This window comes from Stylophora pistillata, chromosome 8 (assembly GCF_964205215.1).
Source record: "Stylophora pistillata chromosome 8, jaStyPist1.2, whole genome shotgun sequence".
In the NCBI taxonomy this organism is placed as follows: domain Eukaryota; kingdom Metazoa; phylum Cnidaria; class Anthozoa; order Scleractinia; family Pocilloporidae; genus Stylophora; species Stylophora pistillata.
In genome coordinates, this window is record NC_142526.1 from 28,918,141 (window position 1) to 28,934,138 (window position 15,998).

The 15,998-nt window shown below is 37.7% G+C and overlaps 1 protein-coding gene across 3 annotated transcripts; it reads right to left on the minus strand.

Moving 5' to 3' along the window:
• Positions 1-318: 318 nt before the first annotated feature.
• Positions 319-15,972, minus strand: LOC111324004 (uncharacterized). 3 transcript variants are annotated; one of them, XM_088729443.1, is made up of 21 exons: positions 15,631-15,972; positions 14,225-14,309; positions 11,738-11,805; positions 10,966-11,035; positions 10,221-10,364; positions 9,744-9,950; positions 9,287-9,366; positions 8,192-8,306; positions 7,848-7,988; positions 7,237-7,364; positions 6,748-6,894; positions 5,823-5,916; positions 5,219-5,333; positions 4,907-4,976; positions 4,513-4,657; positions 3,879-4,065; positions 3,310-3,395; positions 3,009-3,073; positions 2,453-2,549; positions 1,390-1,534; positions 319-838 (listed from the first exon to the last, which is right to left on the minus strand). In XM_088729443.1, exons 1-21 carry the CDS (start codon positions 15,712-15,714, stop codon positions 709-711), a joined length of 2,403 nt encoding a protein of 800 aa, XP_088585569.1. In that variant the 5' UTR covers positions 15,715-15,972; the 3' UTR covers positions 319-708. The 3 variants fall into 3 exon arrangements, with proteins under 3 accessions (XP_088585569.1, XP_088585568.1, XP_088585570.1); XM_088729442.1 differs by having other exon boundaries at positions 3,009-3,076; positions 15,631-15,970; XM_088729444.1 differs by lacking the exons at positions 14,225-14,309; positions 15,631-15,972 and adding an exon at positions 12,556-12,574 and having other exon boundaries at positions 3,009-3,076.
• Between the last annotated feature and the right edge of the window lie 26 nt (positions 15,973-15,998).

A 15,998-nucleotide genomic window follows, 5' to 3' on the forward strand; every position in this document is an offset into this window, starting at 1 on the left:
TTTCAACTCGACTGAATGTGAAACAATCGCTGCACCACACTCTAATAACTACGAGAAACACTCGAGAGAATTCTAAGAAAACTTATATTTTCAAGCTGAAAACAAAAGTTGCATGACAGAATGACTTAACCGTGAAGCGATTAATCTGTAAGCTGATTGGTTATCGCGGTACATCAGACATTGACGTCAGTCACGTTTCTAAGAAACTCGATTACATTCTCGGAATACAGGATTCCAAGAAAGGGGCGACCTTTCAGGAATTCTAATTGGCTGTTCACGATGCCCAAAATCTGGCAAGTTATCAAATTCCTACACGGATAAATTTTAACAATGTATATTATATCATGATCTGCGTTAAAACCCGCTGCAGAACACAAGTTAAGTTATAATTCCTTTATTTATTTGCTATTGGGTGTTGTATGGTCTTTGCATTATTAAAATTTGAGTCATTTCAGCAGAAACGATAACGAATACTTAGTATCCTAACTTCTCTTCATGGTGAACGAAAACAATGTCTCTCCTTCCTTTTCATTCCCAAATAAGGACATGTAGAACAGTCGTAAAGTTTATCATTGCTTAAAAAACTTACTGTAACCCGGACTGTTACCGATGGAACTAGGAATAATCTTCAACGCTAAAAGCTGGTATCTATGTTAACAACTTCGCTGGATGTTTCTTAAATCTGTGAAAACATTCGCTCGAACAGTCTTAAACCCTAGCATGTGGATAGAAGACATTTTGCTCTTTATTCTCGCTCAACCACTTCAACGTCAACTCGTCTATTTCTCGGACCTGCTCATTGCTGACGTCACTTTCCAGGAATTTTATTGTGGAGGAACTGTTGAAAACCAAAATAAGTTTTGTTATTCATTTATGATTGTTTCCCGACCGTCGGCAGACGTCTGTCCCAGATTCTTCGGATGCTGAATTTTATTTTTCACTCGAGGGAACTGAAGCTAGGCAACTTGAGGACTGGTAGCGAGCTAAAACTAACGTTAACGTCCCGACAGCAAAAATTGAAGTTTTCATATGTCGTTAATGATTGCCCATAATAACAGCAATCTGGGACGCGTCGGAAAAATAGCAACGTTCCCGATTTGCCCGATTTGTCTTCGGCAATCGGGGATCTTTACGATTTAAAGCTTTCATTTGTCGGAAAAATCTGGGAGGGTCGTGAAACAGTGAAATCCTTGATAGTTTGTGATTTTCCCGACATATAAAAACTAACCTCAATGTTCTTCGTTACTTGCAATGCGTGTAAAGGATTCACTTGTATCCCATCTCTTCTTCACAACTAATCAGTACAAATACGCACCGGACTCACTCACCAATTACATCCCCTTATCAGCTAAAGTAATCAAACGATCCGCCGGGGAATGGAAAGCTTACCTCAGCTCTTTCCGAAGGGAATCCACGTCCCCGTTGTGCGAGCGAAAAAGGACGCCTCGGAATTGAAGCCAGTTGTGTACTGCTTCTTTCCTTGAACCAAGCTTCAAGAGCAACTGTGTATGCTTATAAACCGTCTCAGGATGTTCTGAATTGAAAGAATGTTGAGAATTGAAAGAATAGGGAAAATTGTAGTGTGGGAAAGTTGGAGCATTTTCAATTGAGTGATGAAAGAAATCCGTGATTGTGTTGTTTTACCTTAACTTCGCTCAGTCAGGAAAACTCGCGTCTTGGTTTCTTGCAATAGCCCAGTTCCGAATTACCTTTAGCCTCTTTCTCAAAGCGAGTACTGGTGCTTATCTTTTCATATGACGTTTTCATTCACATGTAAATTAAACTCATTTTCACCAGACTTGAGCACCAGGCCTTATTTTGAAAAAGAGGCACAGGGTAATTCGGAAATGGCCTATTTCCCGCGCTTACGGCCGCTCTGAGTTGTTATTGGCTCCCTATAATATTTTCCTTGCTTCTGATTGACCGTGGTGATTACTTTGGTCTCGTTTTCATGACACTCAGTCGATAAGCGCTCTTATGGGGTAAGTTAGCTGCAACCACAAAACACGCTCTGACGCGCTCATGTTTGTGACTCAGGGCCGTGTTTTGCCCAAGAACGAAATAAAAGTCAACCATGATGTTAACAGCCATAGAAAACCATTTTAGCTTTTCCAGGCTTCATTAGTTCAGTATTTTTTTTTTGTTTTCATACGACAGAGGGAATACGAGAGGGCAGCTAAAGAAAAATGACTCTCCTTCTCCATTTCTGCTCTATGTCCTTAACTTTTCTTTAAAAATATTGAATGTTTGTAGAAGTTCAATATGGGGTAGATACGGTACTCGTAAAGATTCTGGTCAGAGCTCGAGCCGTTTGTGAAGAAGGTCACTCCACCAGTGCCTCTGCTCACCAACAAATGTTGATGGGTCGAACCACATTTTTCTCCCTACCGTTCGAGCAAAAGCCAAAAGCAGTTTTGTTTATGTCACAATTGATGCTAGTTATATAATCTACCTGGTGAACACTCAAGACTAAGATGCAACTGATGCAAAGCATCGTGGGTCTGACCCAGTCCGTCTAGAATAGAAGCCTTCTGATTGTAGGCTTGGACCTTAAAGGAAAGAAAAAACACACACATTACGAAAAAAAGACAGACAGCCAGTCGGTTGATCGGACGGCTAAAAGATGAAACTGTGGCACTACATGATTATCACAAAATCTAAATTCTTTAATGATCTAGCATATTACCTAGACAGAGTCGTACACGGTAATTTAAGTATCTCATGATAAATGATACAATCAAAACTAACAATGAAATAACTACAACAGGCGGACAATACGCTAACTCAAACAATATAATTAAATTTGCTTTCTGCGAGTTTTTCATGAGTTCATCAAGCACGCAGACGCTACGTGCGTTCCTGAAAGGCACCTTTCACACGCAATTTTTTGGCCGCCTTCCTTTGTCCAGGGCGGTACAATCAGTGTTAACCTAAATTTGCCGACCAAAGAAAGTTACCTTTGACGAATAAAGTTAAACCCACCTTGCATTAAAAAATTGTATACTCACCTTTATTCTAACAGGCCTTCTCGATTTGTCAGCTTCGCTTTGCTCCTCACAAGAAACTTCGTCTCCTTCTAAGCAATAATTGAAAAAAAAATAGGATTAATAGAAAAGGTTTCGCTGAAAACTTAAATAGGACCATATGTCTTCTACAGACTCAACGCCTATCCCTTTGTTGGCCAAGAGAGGTCGTCAGACTGATTAAAAGTCAACAGCGCGTCAAACGCGAGATATATGAGCGACTTCAGCTCAGTTGGCGACTACCGCGTGTTATATTTTTGCCGCAAGCCTTATCACTTGAACTTACCGCAGTCAAGCTTTCTCCTTTTCCTCTGTCGTCCATCGTCATCCTTGTCGCCTACTGAGTGGACATCTTCCAGTGCGATCAGTACCCTAGGATGATTTTGACAAGTTTGTTATCAAGTTAGATGAGAAGCTGTTTTTTTTTTTTTTTTTTTTTTGGCAAAGTTATGTGATTGTTTCCAAGTATAAAGCGCTTGTAAACCCTGGTCTAACCCATCAGAAGACTTTTTGTTTTATCATTATCAAAAAAAACATCAGAAACCAGTCGCAAACTTTCAACGCCTGTTACGAAATGTTCCCCTGACTGGTTCATTGCGCTCTCTGGCGCATTGTAATTGGTCATACCGTACGTGGTTTTGATTTCAAAATGCCAAAAGAATGGACTTGGAAGCGAAACACTTTACAAGGATTTAACTTGAACAGCAGATTTCTCCCTTTGGTTTTTCTTCCTTATCAGTAAAGCTAAATGTCACTAAAACTTGACAGTTTTCTCTTAGTACGCTGCAACGAAGCGACACGAAGCGACACGATATGTTGTGACATCGAACACGCATGACGAAGAATTCACAGTACCTGTTGAGAGACTGCAGGGCTTCTAGTGGTTTTTGAAGATGAACCAATGACTCTGCTTTCAACATAAGCACCTGGATATCTTCAGACACCGTTTCGTTATTAAAGGTGCTCAAAAAATCTTCCCCGTCATCGGATCGCACCCTTTTCCTGGGAGCTTTATCGTTTATACTTGATTCATTGTTGTGACCTTTGAAGGCGAAGACGAAGTAGAGTCAATTTCTAAAGCAACCTGTGATGAACAAGTTATTTTTCACTCAGGGGAACGGGAAGGTGGGGTTGTAGCCTAGCAGTGCGCCTGATAACCCAGGCTACAGACACCGAAATTAATGGGAAACATACCAAGAATGTTTTACACAGTTTGGGCTTAAAGCTAGTAGCTAACATAACTGGCAAGTATGTGTTACCTTAAACTAAACAAAGCATTTATTATACCCACAACTGGTCGGAGAAAAATCAGTTCGCTACTTTCAAAACGCAATGAGGAAGATGAAATCGCCAGGCGAAAACGGTTCTAAAAAAACTGACATGGCTGTTCGTAAGCAAATCTTGCGATATTTGTCTATCCCAGTAAACGGTTGAGGAAACCCCTTTTCGAGGGAAAGCTTATCACAAGCCGAATTCACTTCAAACATACCTTGTTCAGTAGGTTCGCCCTGCTCGATAGAAGTAAGAACTTTATCACAAATTGTCACCGCGTCTTCGTGTCTCTCAGCTTTAGACAGAGCAAGTGCACATTCTATATACAACTCGGTCGGACTGGGGAGAGTTCGGACGCTGAGCTGCCAAGATTGGAGAATCGTTAACAATGATTGTTGGTTGCATTTTAGCGAGAAATGAGTATGTCTTTCATCGAGATGAAAACAAAAATCTAAATCCGAAAAAAAACATTATGAAATCCGGAGATGAGAACTGCAAGGAATCATGAAAATTTCTTTGAACTTGCAGCTGAAGACGGAATAACTAAGCTGGTTCAAAATGCATTTTAAACAAAAATACCGGTTAGAGTAAGAATGGCATGACATACTTACAAAGTTCGTCGTGCGCACTTCTACAATATTGACCAGTAACTCCAGATAGTTCGTCGCTGCTTCCTCGAACCTAGCAAAAGATATGGATGTATTGACTTTGATATATAACGGGAGTAAATGCTGCCTATAGACGAAAAATGATGTATACCAACGATTAATGATGTCTAGTGACGGCTAATAACGTCTAACGAGGGTAAAGGATCGCAGACGACGGTAAATGACGTATACCGATGGCAAATAAAATGCAGCAACCGTAAACGATGTTTAGTAATGACAAATAACGTGTGATTACCGTAAACAAAGCACACAAACCTTCCTAACTCTGAATATCTTTTTGCCAGTACGTAAGTAACCAATTCTTTTGACAAGCCAGCACTTGACTTCGAACTGCCCAAGGAAAATCTTGGAGGAACGGATAGTTCTGAATCTAAAGAGCCAAAATTTCGAAAAAAATTTTTGTCAGGAAAGAACTAAAGAGTATAAGTCGTCGGCTTAGTTAGTTTGCTTTGCTTGATTTTCCGGGCGGGGTTGTTTTGAAAAGGACAGATGCTAATAATTACAATTGACGTTTGAACAACTTGAGCGTAAACAACATCAGAGGTAGCAATAATTTTTGTCAGTTGATGGTCAGGATTTTCTGCTCCTTTAAAAAAGCTGGTTGTACCCAAGAAAACATTGGCTGATTATGCTTTCTTGACATGCTGCAAGACTAAAAGATAAATAGTTTCTGGCAGATGTTGATATATCTCAAATGTAAGTAAAACGTTTCCGCTAGCCTATCGTAGGTAACGTTATCAAGTTCAATCTTTGTGAAGTCCATTCCTTGATAGAGATCTCCCAATGCCGGTTTCAGTGCGATCACTTGAGTTTACATCAAATTCTTAGAGCTAAAAGTAAGTAAACTTTAAGCCCTCACCTAGTTTGCCTTTATTTTTTTCAATGCTCTGATCTCGAGGAGTTACTGCAATATGTTCACAAGTCTGTGGCTCATTCCCTCTGGCCTTGATGATCTAAACAAACAAACAAACAAGCATACAACGAGAATACGCGATGAAATTTTACTTTCCACGATATTCTGAGAAATCTGGCAACACTATTACGGATCTCACCAAAACTGGATCGAACCCAAACCTGTCTCCTCTCGCTACCAATGGGCTAAAACTGGCTCGTCACCCAAAACAGTAGGTGGTTATTGCTCCCAGTTCAGACCCGGTGGTAAAACAGGAAGTGTTCTTGACTCTTATTCTTCTTTTCTTTTTTCCTAGTTTAAACCCCCCGATACCTACACGTGACTAGCATCTAATTTCTCCTTACAATATCCCCCCTGAATCAAACATTAAGGTCAGGAGAATAAAGGAAATGATCACTAACTAAAGAATCTTTGATTGTTAAACAAATTCTCCTTGTTGGCAGCTGAGGAAATGTATAGAGAACGGTATGGAGAATATGCAGAATACTTATGTTAGGATAATAATCGCATTTTTTTTCTCCTTGGCCTTTTTAGCTTTTCAACTTTGATTACAGTAATGTCTACTCTCGCATAAGTAAACATAAGGGGTGATACGGTAATTAGGTTTTATCAACTAAGTTGATAATGTAGATTGCCCACCTAGAGAGTTTAAAAGCTGACGTTTCGAGCGTTAGCCCTTCGTCAAAGCGAAAGACAAAGGGCTAACGCTCAAAACGTCAGCTTTTTAACTCTTTACGGTGGGCAATCTACATTATCAACTTGATAAAACCGAATTACCTTGTTACCTCCACCGACGGAGCACCACAGTTTCTTTAGAAATTTACCCTCTTTATTCACAAGGGGTAATACTATTTCTACATTTTAAACATACCTGTTTTAAAAGTTCCAGAGCTTTTATTTGTGCCTCAACTTTGCCCATCTTTTGATATTGAAGAGAAATGTTAAAAAGAGCCTCCAGCTGCTGGAAATCATCTTCCAGGGCATCCTTGAACTTTGCTACCGCAGTGTGATGTTTCCCCTTGGAAATTTATACAGAATAATAATAAGTAATGATCGACAACATCTTATTAAGAGGACCTCAAAATGTCACATTGGCTGTATGCAGTCATTTCCAAGCTCAGAGGTGACACATGAAAGCTAGAGGCATTTTCACCCTTTTCCTCCCAGGATCTAATTGGTAATTCTCCTTACTGTCCGCCATTAAATGATTACGATGTCAGTTCAGAGAATTTGCTTTCCCAAAGAATAACCCAACCAGGGCTTGAACTAAGAGCACCCAGTTATGGAATCCAGCCCCTACACCACCAGCCCAAAGACTGCATATTTCACACGTTTTTAATCTTTTACTCAAGAAATCTACCTTGATTGCACAGCAGCATCCCAGCATATTCAAAGCCACTGCTCTGTTCTGTCCTTGCGAGAAGGATAAACACTCCTGAAACCATTTCAATGCATCATCCACTTGATTTTGTTCAAAGAGAATGTATCCTGGAATCAGACATAACAAATAAACTCACTAGTTCTTAGGCCCCTCCGATGCACTCTCAAAGGTGTTATGCTCTTATAAACTGGAAGATATTGATACTGGATGTTTGCTATGAGCTATGGGATGTCTAGGAAAGCTATGGGATATTCAGGAAGAAAACCATCAAGGGATCCACTGATGACCACATGTAACCTGTCTACTTTCAACTGTTTATTAAATCGTTGTTAATCTTATACATCCTGCGTTAAGGTCTGTTCGAAATATAACAAAGGTTGAAGCTGTGGATTATTTACAGTTACTCCCTTTGCCAGACTGAAGAGCAGGAACTGAATCAAATGACAGTTAGACAAGGAAAAGAGTATTTCAACTGCCAAATGCACGTTTCTTTCTTTTTTTTGGTTTTTTGTTTTTGCTTTTGTTTTGTTATGTTTTGTTTTGTTTTTTTTTTTTGTAGTTTACTGAATTCATATATGAAGACTCCAAACCTTTGAGATAGAGATCATGAAAACCAACATCATCAGTATTTTTCTTGCCCATTAGTGTTTCCAGCGCCTTTTTGTATTCCTTATTTGCAAAGAGGGCAAATGCCAACAAACTAGTCACCACTGACAACAGTCTCTGTATATCTGTGGAGGAATACAGTTCGACAAAGCACCACCTTAACTTTTGACACAATTTTGTTTAATATGCACTTGTATTATTATGTTATGCACATTTGATCTTACTCACATGTTAATGCGCACAGTACAAGCCCTAAATTATCATAGTCATCACTAGCCAAAATAGTAACTAAAATAAAAACTACAGTAATATGAACATGTTATCTTGCCTGTCAAGTCTTTGGTTGAGTTGGTTGAGTTGGTAGAGGAAGTAATTATACAGTTAGAAATTGATGAGCTATATTCTAAACTGAAGAGGCATACAGGAAATCGATCAGCATGTACCTAATAGTCAAAAAAAAGGATAACAAATAACAATTCAGAAGCTTATGGTAAGTAATGTATTTGGTAAGTGATGTATCACAGCTAATGTGTTATAATAGAGTTTATGTAGTGTAAGTAATATATATCATAAATAAAGATTTGTGTACAGGTATATATAATTATATATAATCAATTGTGTAGGAAAATAAAATTAAAGCTTTGCACTACAGATCTGTTTCGAAAGGGGGGTCTGGTAGTCCTTTCTTGTCAGGTGCATAAAACACCGGTTGACTTAAGTTCCCTCTATAAGTTGATGGTTCAAGCATGCCTTATCAAGTATTTGGTAGAGTGGCAGCATGCACTCGCCAGTTCATTCCTTTTGTTCAGGGTGCCTGCCCCCAATCTGCATCTGATGTGCAAAGACTGCATCTCTTTGTTACGTTCGAATACGGCCTGGTGCAGGCCATTATATATATATAAATTTCAGTTATTTTGGTGGCATTGGTGGAGATTATGCCATGCAAGTGAAAGGCAATTGTAAAGTTGTCACCCCAAGTGTGCAGAAAAAAAGTGGTAAACCTTAATGATAATTTCTATGATTTTAGTTTAACAACCTCAATAATATTATGTAAATAGGCCGCATGTACTTTAAAATCTATAGGTAGACAAAAAACTGTTAAACAAAATATACAAATAGTAACTTGATTATAATGTATCACAATGTTCTTATCTCATTTAACTATTTATAAACTTCCGCTCCCCTTTGGACAGAACGTGGGGAAAAAAAAGTTTAAATTCTCCACTGTGTTAGTAAACTGGCTATTGGCATTATCCTTTTTGATCATTTCATTCTATAAACAATGTGGAGGAATTGCAGATACCTTAAATACAACATATACTGATGGTTGATTTATCTATGTTTATAAAAAATGTACATCTAATATATTAGAGCAACATCATCTTTTATAAACTATTTTCCACAGAAAGATATTCAAAGCTACCTCATCAGTAAAATTCATCTTTGAATTCAAAAGTCTCAACTGACTTTGCATCAGGCAAAGGAGTTTAACAGCTTGGTTCACTACAGGAATAAGACATCAATTAGGTCTTGAATTACCCTCACTGACAGAGAAATGATTGATACTAGTTTGAGAGTCATTTACCATTTGTACTCCCTTAAAACCGTCACCGTGTTTGTTTGGTGTATCATAAAGTTTTCACTGATTTTCCTAATCTTGATTTTAAAAAAAAACACCCTAAGATAAAATTTGTAAGTTATGATTGTAAAGGTTTTCAGACAGACAGATGAACACACCATCAGGCAGAAAGACCTACATGTAAACACACGTAAAGACACTGACTGACAGAGTCTCAAAGTTAAACAGGCAAACACACAGATAACACAGGCATAGCCAGGCACAGATGCTCAGACTGATTATTAATTATAAGTAACCTCACCTTTCTCATCAATTAACCACAGAAATGCTAAAAGGCAGCAACTCAGCACAAGGGGGCCACACCCAATAAATCTATTGATCAATTCTTTAAACAATGCTGGTAGAAGAGTGTCTATAGTACACTCAATGTTTGCTGGACCAAATAGATGTACATTGCTAGAGTCTTCTTCTCCTTGGTGACAAGGTTCTATTCTGAAAGCTGCAAGTGCTGCATGTGTTAAGAAAAAAAAAAAAAAAAAAGATGAACCAATGAAGCCAAAAGTTAAAGGAGAGATTATGAAGGAAGGGCTGAAGGGGGATCAAGGAAAAAATTAGCTTTGAAGTTTTAAGCATGTCAAATTCAAACTTGCTCAACTAGCTGAAAAGAGCCCTGTGAGAAATTCACTTGATCTCATCACAAGGTTTTATCTGCAGGTGTAGTTACTAAAAAAGTTTCTTGAGTCTATATACCATTGTACATAATGGGGTGTGTACATACCTCTACAGATGCTTTGGTGGAGTATAGCTGCAGTTTTGTGAATACCTCCAACGCTTACATTTGCCTGGCCTTGTAACAACAAGTGGCTCAAATTATAAGCGACTGCTTGTTCATAGCAAATAAAGGAAGTATCTGGTGGAATGCCTATGAAAGGTAAAATTTAATTCTGGGATTAGTCTGGGATGAACAGCCAGCATTTCAACCTTTTTCTACTTTTTTTCTCCTTTTTGAAGGAATAGGGAGTCATTGCGGATAGGGGAAAGGAAATTGCATAATTAAATGCAGTAATAATCAGAATCAACAAAACAAGAGGGAATTGTTTTCCACTCACATAATGTTCATCCTGGCTCAGTAACAGAACATTCCAACCAAGTGTTGATAGGGGCACTGAAACTTGTAGTATTTTAAATGTCTTTCCCAAAACAAGACAGGTATAATGATGACATCCCTTGGGCTTGAATCTACCTTCTTGATCTAGAGTCCAGCCTACCTTTACACCGTTACATCATTCAGGCATCAGCAAAGAATGAAGAGTAAATCTGAGTTCAGGCAATGAATATTTGACCCCATCATGCCCAGCATAAGAAAATCATTAGCCTGTAAGGGAAACCTTAAGAACTGAGGGTATCTTTCCATAGAATAAAAAGGGAGGTGCATTGTTGCAAGAATACCCATCAGACCTTGGTAAATTTAAACCCTCATCTCTTAACAAAATGTAAAAATAAAGCTGGTGGAATATCATCACCTTGGACTCTTTCCAACAGAGATGTGAAATTCTCCAAAACATTTTGCACTGATGCTTTACTGTCATCCTCCTTTTTGATTTCATGAGATGAAAAGCAACACTGATCAATTAGGTGTTTCACCTAACACAACTTTTACTAAACAAAGTTTACACCATTACATAGTGTCAGAACCCTTCCTGGTTGCGGGACCACATTCTCTGGTGCTTGTGAAGTATAATTTCGATCGAGCTGTTTCGATGCTTAGGCAAACGTTGGGTTTAACGCGAGCTCGCACATGGGGTGGAGGGCACTCAACTGTTTTACAATCAACTGAATCCCCTTTATTGCTTGAATCAAGGTTCTTATATACATAATGGTAGCTAATTAAAATCATGCGTGATACAAAATACAGAAGGTAATACGAGTTTCCCTTGGAATAAACAACTTAATTACCACATATCCAGAATTTCATAGACATGGGAGGACACTTACATAAATCCTGCGGAACTAGTGTTCTTACGTGTTTTTAGACGGAAAGCATGAACAAGTTTCCATATTCCACGCAACACATAATAGGAATATTTTCACGGGTACTCTAACAACAAAGGGTTACACATAAATCACATTTCCAGCAGTAATTATGTAATCAAAGCTTATTCTAGAATTGTTTGTCATGCTTTGTCATGCGCTATGCTTAACTTTTCAACACTTGTTACAAAATTTAGTCCTCCTGCCAAGTAAACTGAGTGCTTTTTTTAAATGATTAGATCTATAATAGTGAGAAACACTCACTTGTATGCGATTCACAAGTAGGTCATTTTCAATTATCCACTCCTTTACATCAAGGTTCATGAAAGTTGCTGAAATAACATAAGATTTAGTAAAAAAATAAAGATAGCACACAAGTTTAAACCATGATTATTCTATCATTAACTCTTTTGAGCCATAGCAGGTGTTTATCTGGTCCAGTTCTTATTTTAACTCTTTAACTCCCTGAACTGATTAACATGTAACTTCTTCTAATACTCTTCATACATTATCCAGCAAACAGGTGATAAGAATTCTCAAACTTAATTATCAGGTAGAAGTCATTATCATGATCGAGCCCCAAATTCACATAACTAATTTACAAGGAAATCTGGCAGTGAGAGGGGAGAATTAACAATCAGATCTTGCGAGTTCAAGGGTTTAAGCACTCTTTCCAACTTAATCTGCATAATCCTTGGACACGTCAACACCTGGCCCATTTCTTTAGGTCAATTCCACCTTGCGGATGTGACATTTAGAGGCAAAATTTGAGTATTAAATGTCTCCTAAAGCCAGATCCAAACTATTTGAATTGAAATGAGTCATGTCATAAAATTACCCCTGAAGTACCTTTTATTTTGCCAGAAAACATTTTGACTATCTCTTAGAGATCCAGAGAAAATAATTTTTCAAAGTGTGTTGTGGATGTGACTCCTAAAACAACCACTGATTTGAATTGCTTTTGGTTAGTTCAAATTTCCTGTGAATTGAAAACCTTAAAAAAAAAACTGCATACACTAACTGAATGCAATAGTAATTGTGCTTCATAAATCTGAAAAGATATTATAGAAATTACTTGTTACCATGGATTTATTAACAAAAATGTTGTGTTGCGGACGTGACCAAAATTTGTTGCGGACGTGACATTTTGGGGATGTTCAGGAAAGAGTTTTTCATTCACCACTAATCACTTTCAGAGTAATGCCACTGAAGTAAAAATGCTGTTTTTATTGCTTTTATCTGTAAATTGGAAAATAAATGACAAATAACATATATAAGAAATAAAAATGTTGTGTTGCAGATGTGACCAAAATTTGCTGCGGACGTGACATTTTGGGGATGTTCAGGAAAGAGCTTTTCATTCACCACTAATAATGTTCAGAGTAATGCCACTGAAGTAAAAATGCTGTTTTTATTACTTTTATCCGTAAATTGGGAAATAAATAACACATAATATATAAAAAATTTGATGATCTAGGTCATTTTGTGCATCAAAGGGCATTTATATTTTGGAAAATTGTAAAAAAATTGATAACTTTACATATATCATAATATGTCTATAATTATCATTTGTGTCATTAAATATCAACATATCTTCTCATGTTTGAAAATTTTATGAGGTTTTCTGGGTTTTTACAAATGTGTCATGTCCGCAACAGTCACGTCCGCAACCCAATATCTCTTAAACAGTTGACAAATTTGAGCAAGCTGGGGTGTCAAAATTATCATAATACTTAACCATAAGAGCAGCATAAATAAGACCTGAAACAGTTGAGAACCTACACAGAAATTAAATAAATGTTGCTCTGAATCATACCCTGAAGGTCACGTCTGCAACACTTTTTATGTCTTTGTACGTCTGAGGCATTAAATGTTTGAGAATTTTTTTCTTTTGGCATTGAAAGGTCCATCCTAGTGAGTAGTTAAGATCTCAAAATCTGATTCATAGCAATCAATTTCTTTGAGATATAGCAATTTAGATATTGCTATGTAAAATGGCTTATTCGGTTAATAAAAACCCTAAAAAACAATGGCGTCACACACCCTGGGCATGGCCACTACTGCCAATCTAGATTTGAATTCTTACAGAACTATGTATAAGCTTTCATTAAAAATACGTTTGGCTCTCATATTTTGAATTTGAAAATCTGTCAAATTTTCATGTCTCAGATGGAATAGCCCTTTAGCTTTTTGATCATGAAGTCTGTTTGTCTGACCAAGAGTATTCCTAATGACTATTGTTGCAGAAGTAACTGGTGTTACAAGAGCTTTAGCCAATGCCATCATCATAGTCAAGTAAGCAGTTATTTGTCAGTCAACTGGTTGGTGAAAACTGATTCACCTATCAATGATGTTATTTGCTTGAGGACTCAAGTAGCACACTTGTTGTTCATGATTGGTCTGGTTCAGTATGTTGGGATCACCTGATAAGGTTGTCGTAGAGGAAACTAGTTTTAAAGGTGATGTCAGGTAATAATTACTGGGCTTTGACAAACAAAATCCCCTAGAGATTTGTTGAAATGTAGAAAATAGGGCTTGACACCACCAGTAGCCAACTAGCCACAGACTAGTAGAAATTCAGTTTTTTTTATTCTCACAAACCAGTTTGACTTAAGTATAGAAACTAAAATTTGCATGACATCTAAGTTGTCACTACCGACTTGGCTAGTAAGTTGAAAAAAATCTAATAGTGTTGAGCCCTGAGAAAAGCCCACCAATCTCAAACCATATACAGTAAGTGTTTTTTGTTACCTTGTTTTAAAACTTCCAGATATTTTCTAAGATAGTGACGTGATGTTCGGTGACGAAGGCTGTCTGGACCTAGCAACTGTAAATTCTGTCAAAAGATAATTTTATTCTTAATATAAACAATATTATTGGAAGAGGTTGAGCATGATATCATAAATCATGAAAACTGAGGTCTGAGTCAGACACAAGATTAGGTAATTCATAATAATTATGTGAAAACAAAATTCAATATCAATTGTTTTATTATACATTTTCTAAAAGTGTTCAACAATTTATGGTTTCTCTCTGAATTTGTAAAAGTTTGAGAACACTACATGGATGATGGGCTTGGAAACTATGAAGACTTTGAATTAACATGTCAATGCAATATCCACCGCAGTTATTGGGTTATCATATTATATGTATGTATTGTATGTATGTATTTACGAATATTTAAACAGGTAGCCCAGTTCAGCACTCAGCTGGTTTAAATGGGGTCCTGTGTAACACCCACCAATCCCACTCCAGGGAGGACATCCACCACACAGTAATCTTGCGCGTAGGAAATTAACATCTCCTATCCCTAACCCTGCAGGAGGCAGGGCCTACAGTTTATTCGTCCTTATCCGAGAAGACTAGAATATCTATCCACTTCTTGATATTATAGAAAGGTAGCAAATTCTCCTCAGTTATTTCAAGACCATGAGTATTGGTCCGGCCAGGGCTCAAACCCCCAACCTCCCGCACAACACAATCCGGTGCTCTAACCAATTGAGCTAACCGTCATGCAACTTCACATGCTATTGTATACTGCTTGAATGCTCTTGGCCAATCAAATTTTTCATAGTTAGTTTAATGTAGGGTATAATAATTAGAGTTCATGGAGAAAATCAGCATCACATCAGCAATTATATAAATATGCTAATTATATAAATATGCTGAATGTATGTATAACAAAGGAGCTGAAACTCCACAAAAATGAGGAGAGAGAGATGAGTTATAAGTCTTGAAAGAGCAAGGACAGGCAAAGGTGAGGCTGGCTGATGGGAGAAAAAAAAGTCTTCGTGGCCCTAGCTCATTTTCAATATTCACAAAAATAATAGAATAACTGGGTATTTTTCAAAATCTCTGGCAACATTTCCACAACCCCATAATTAATTGTGCCCACAGTTCTTGGATAAAGAAAACTTGGTGAAAACAGAAGGTTGCCTCTGGGACCATGGCTTCGCTTCAAAAATTATGGGGTTGTGCGGAAATCCCTCCTCTTATACGCTATTCTTATTTAATGACATGTAAATGAGTGGCCGGGTATTCTGAAGTTTAGCCTAATGAACTGCAAATTGTAACATTTGCAGCTCAATGAATAAGAGGAGATGGCAAGTAGCCACCGATCGTAACCTGACTATTACAATGTAATTACCAACGAGTACCTTGTGCTCAGCGTCCATAATTTCCGACATCTTCTCCTCTAATCCTCTGAGCTCTTCTTTCAGAGCAAACTCCCCTTTGATCATGATGGCTCGCCGAATATTTAAAATTTTCAAGCTTAGAGCCTTTTCGAGCGGTAATCTCCCGCCATTTGTTGACCTTCACCATGCACTTTGTGTGGCATATACGAAAAATCTTACTACCCTATCCTCACTCCCCTAAGGTAAAAAATACTGCTATTTTCTACGTTGGGAAGCAAATCATCTCATTTATTTGCTTGATTTTGAACTTCAAATATTCAAATATAATTCAAAATTAATATTTGACTGGTTACTGTACGCACCCTGAGCAAATTACATAGAGAGCTGCC

Excerpts from the sequence above, each read along its gene's own strand:
- LOC111324004 (XM_088729442.1), bottom strand. The coding sequence starts at position 15,714 with ATGATCAAAGGGGAGTTTGCTCTGAAAGAAGAGCTCAGAGGATTAGAG. Across the intron at positions 14,310-15,630 it reads TTATGGACGCTGAGCACAAG|AATTTACAGTTGCTAGGTCC; the intron begins GTACTCGTTGGT and ends ATCTTTTGACAG. Across the intron at positions 8,307-9,286 it reads AGATGAATTTTACTGATGAG|GTACATGCTGATCGATTTCC; the intron begins GTAGCTTTGAAT and ends TTTGACTATTAG.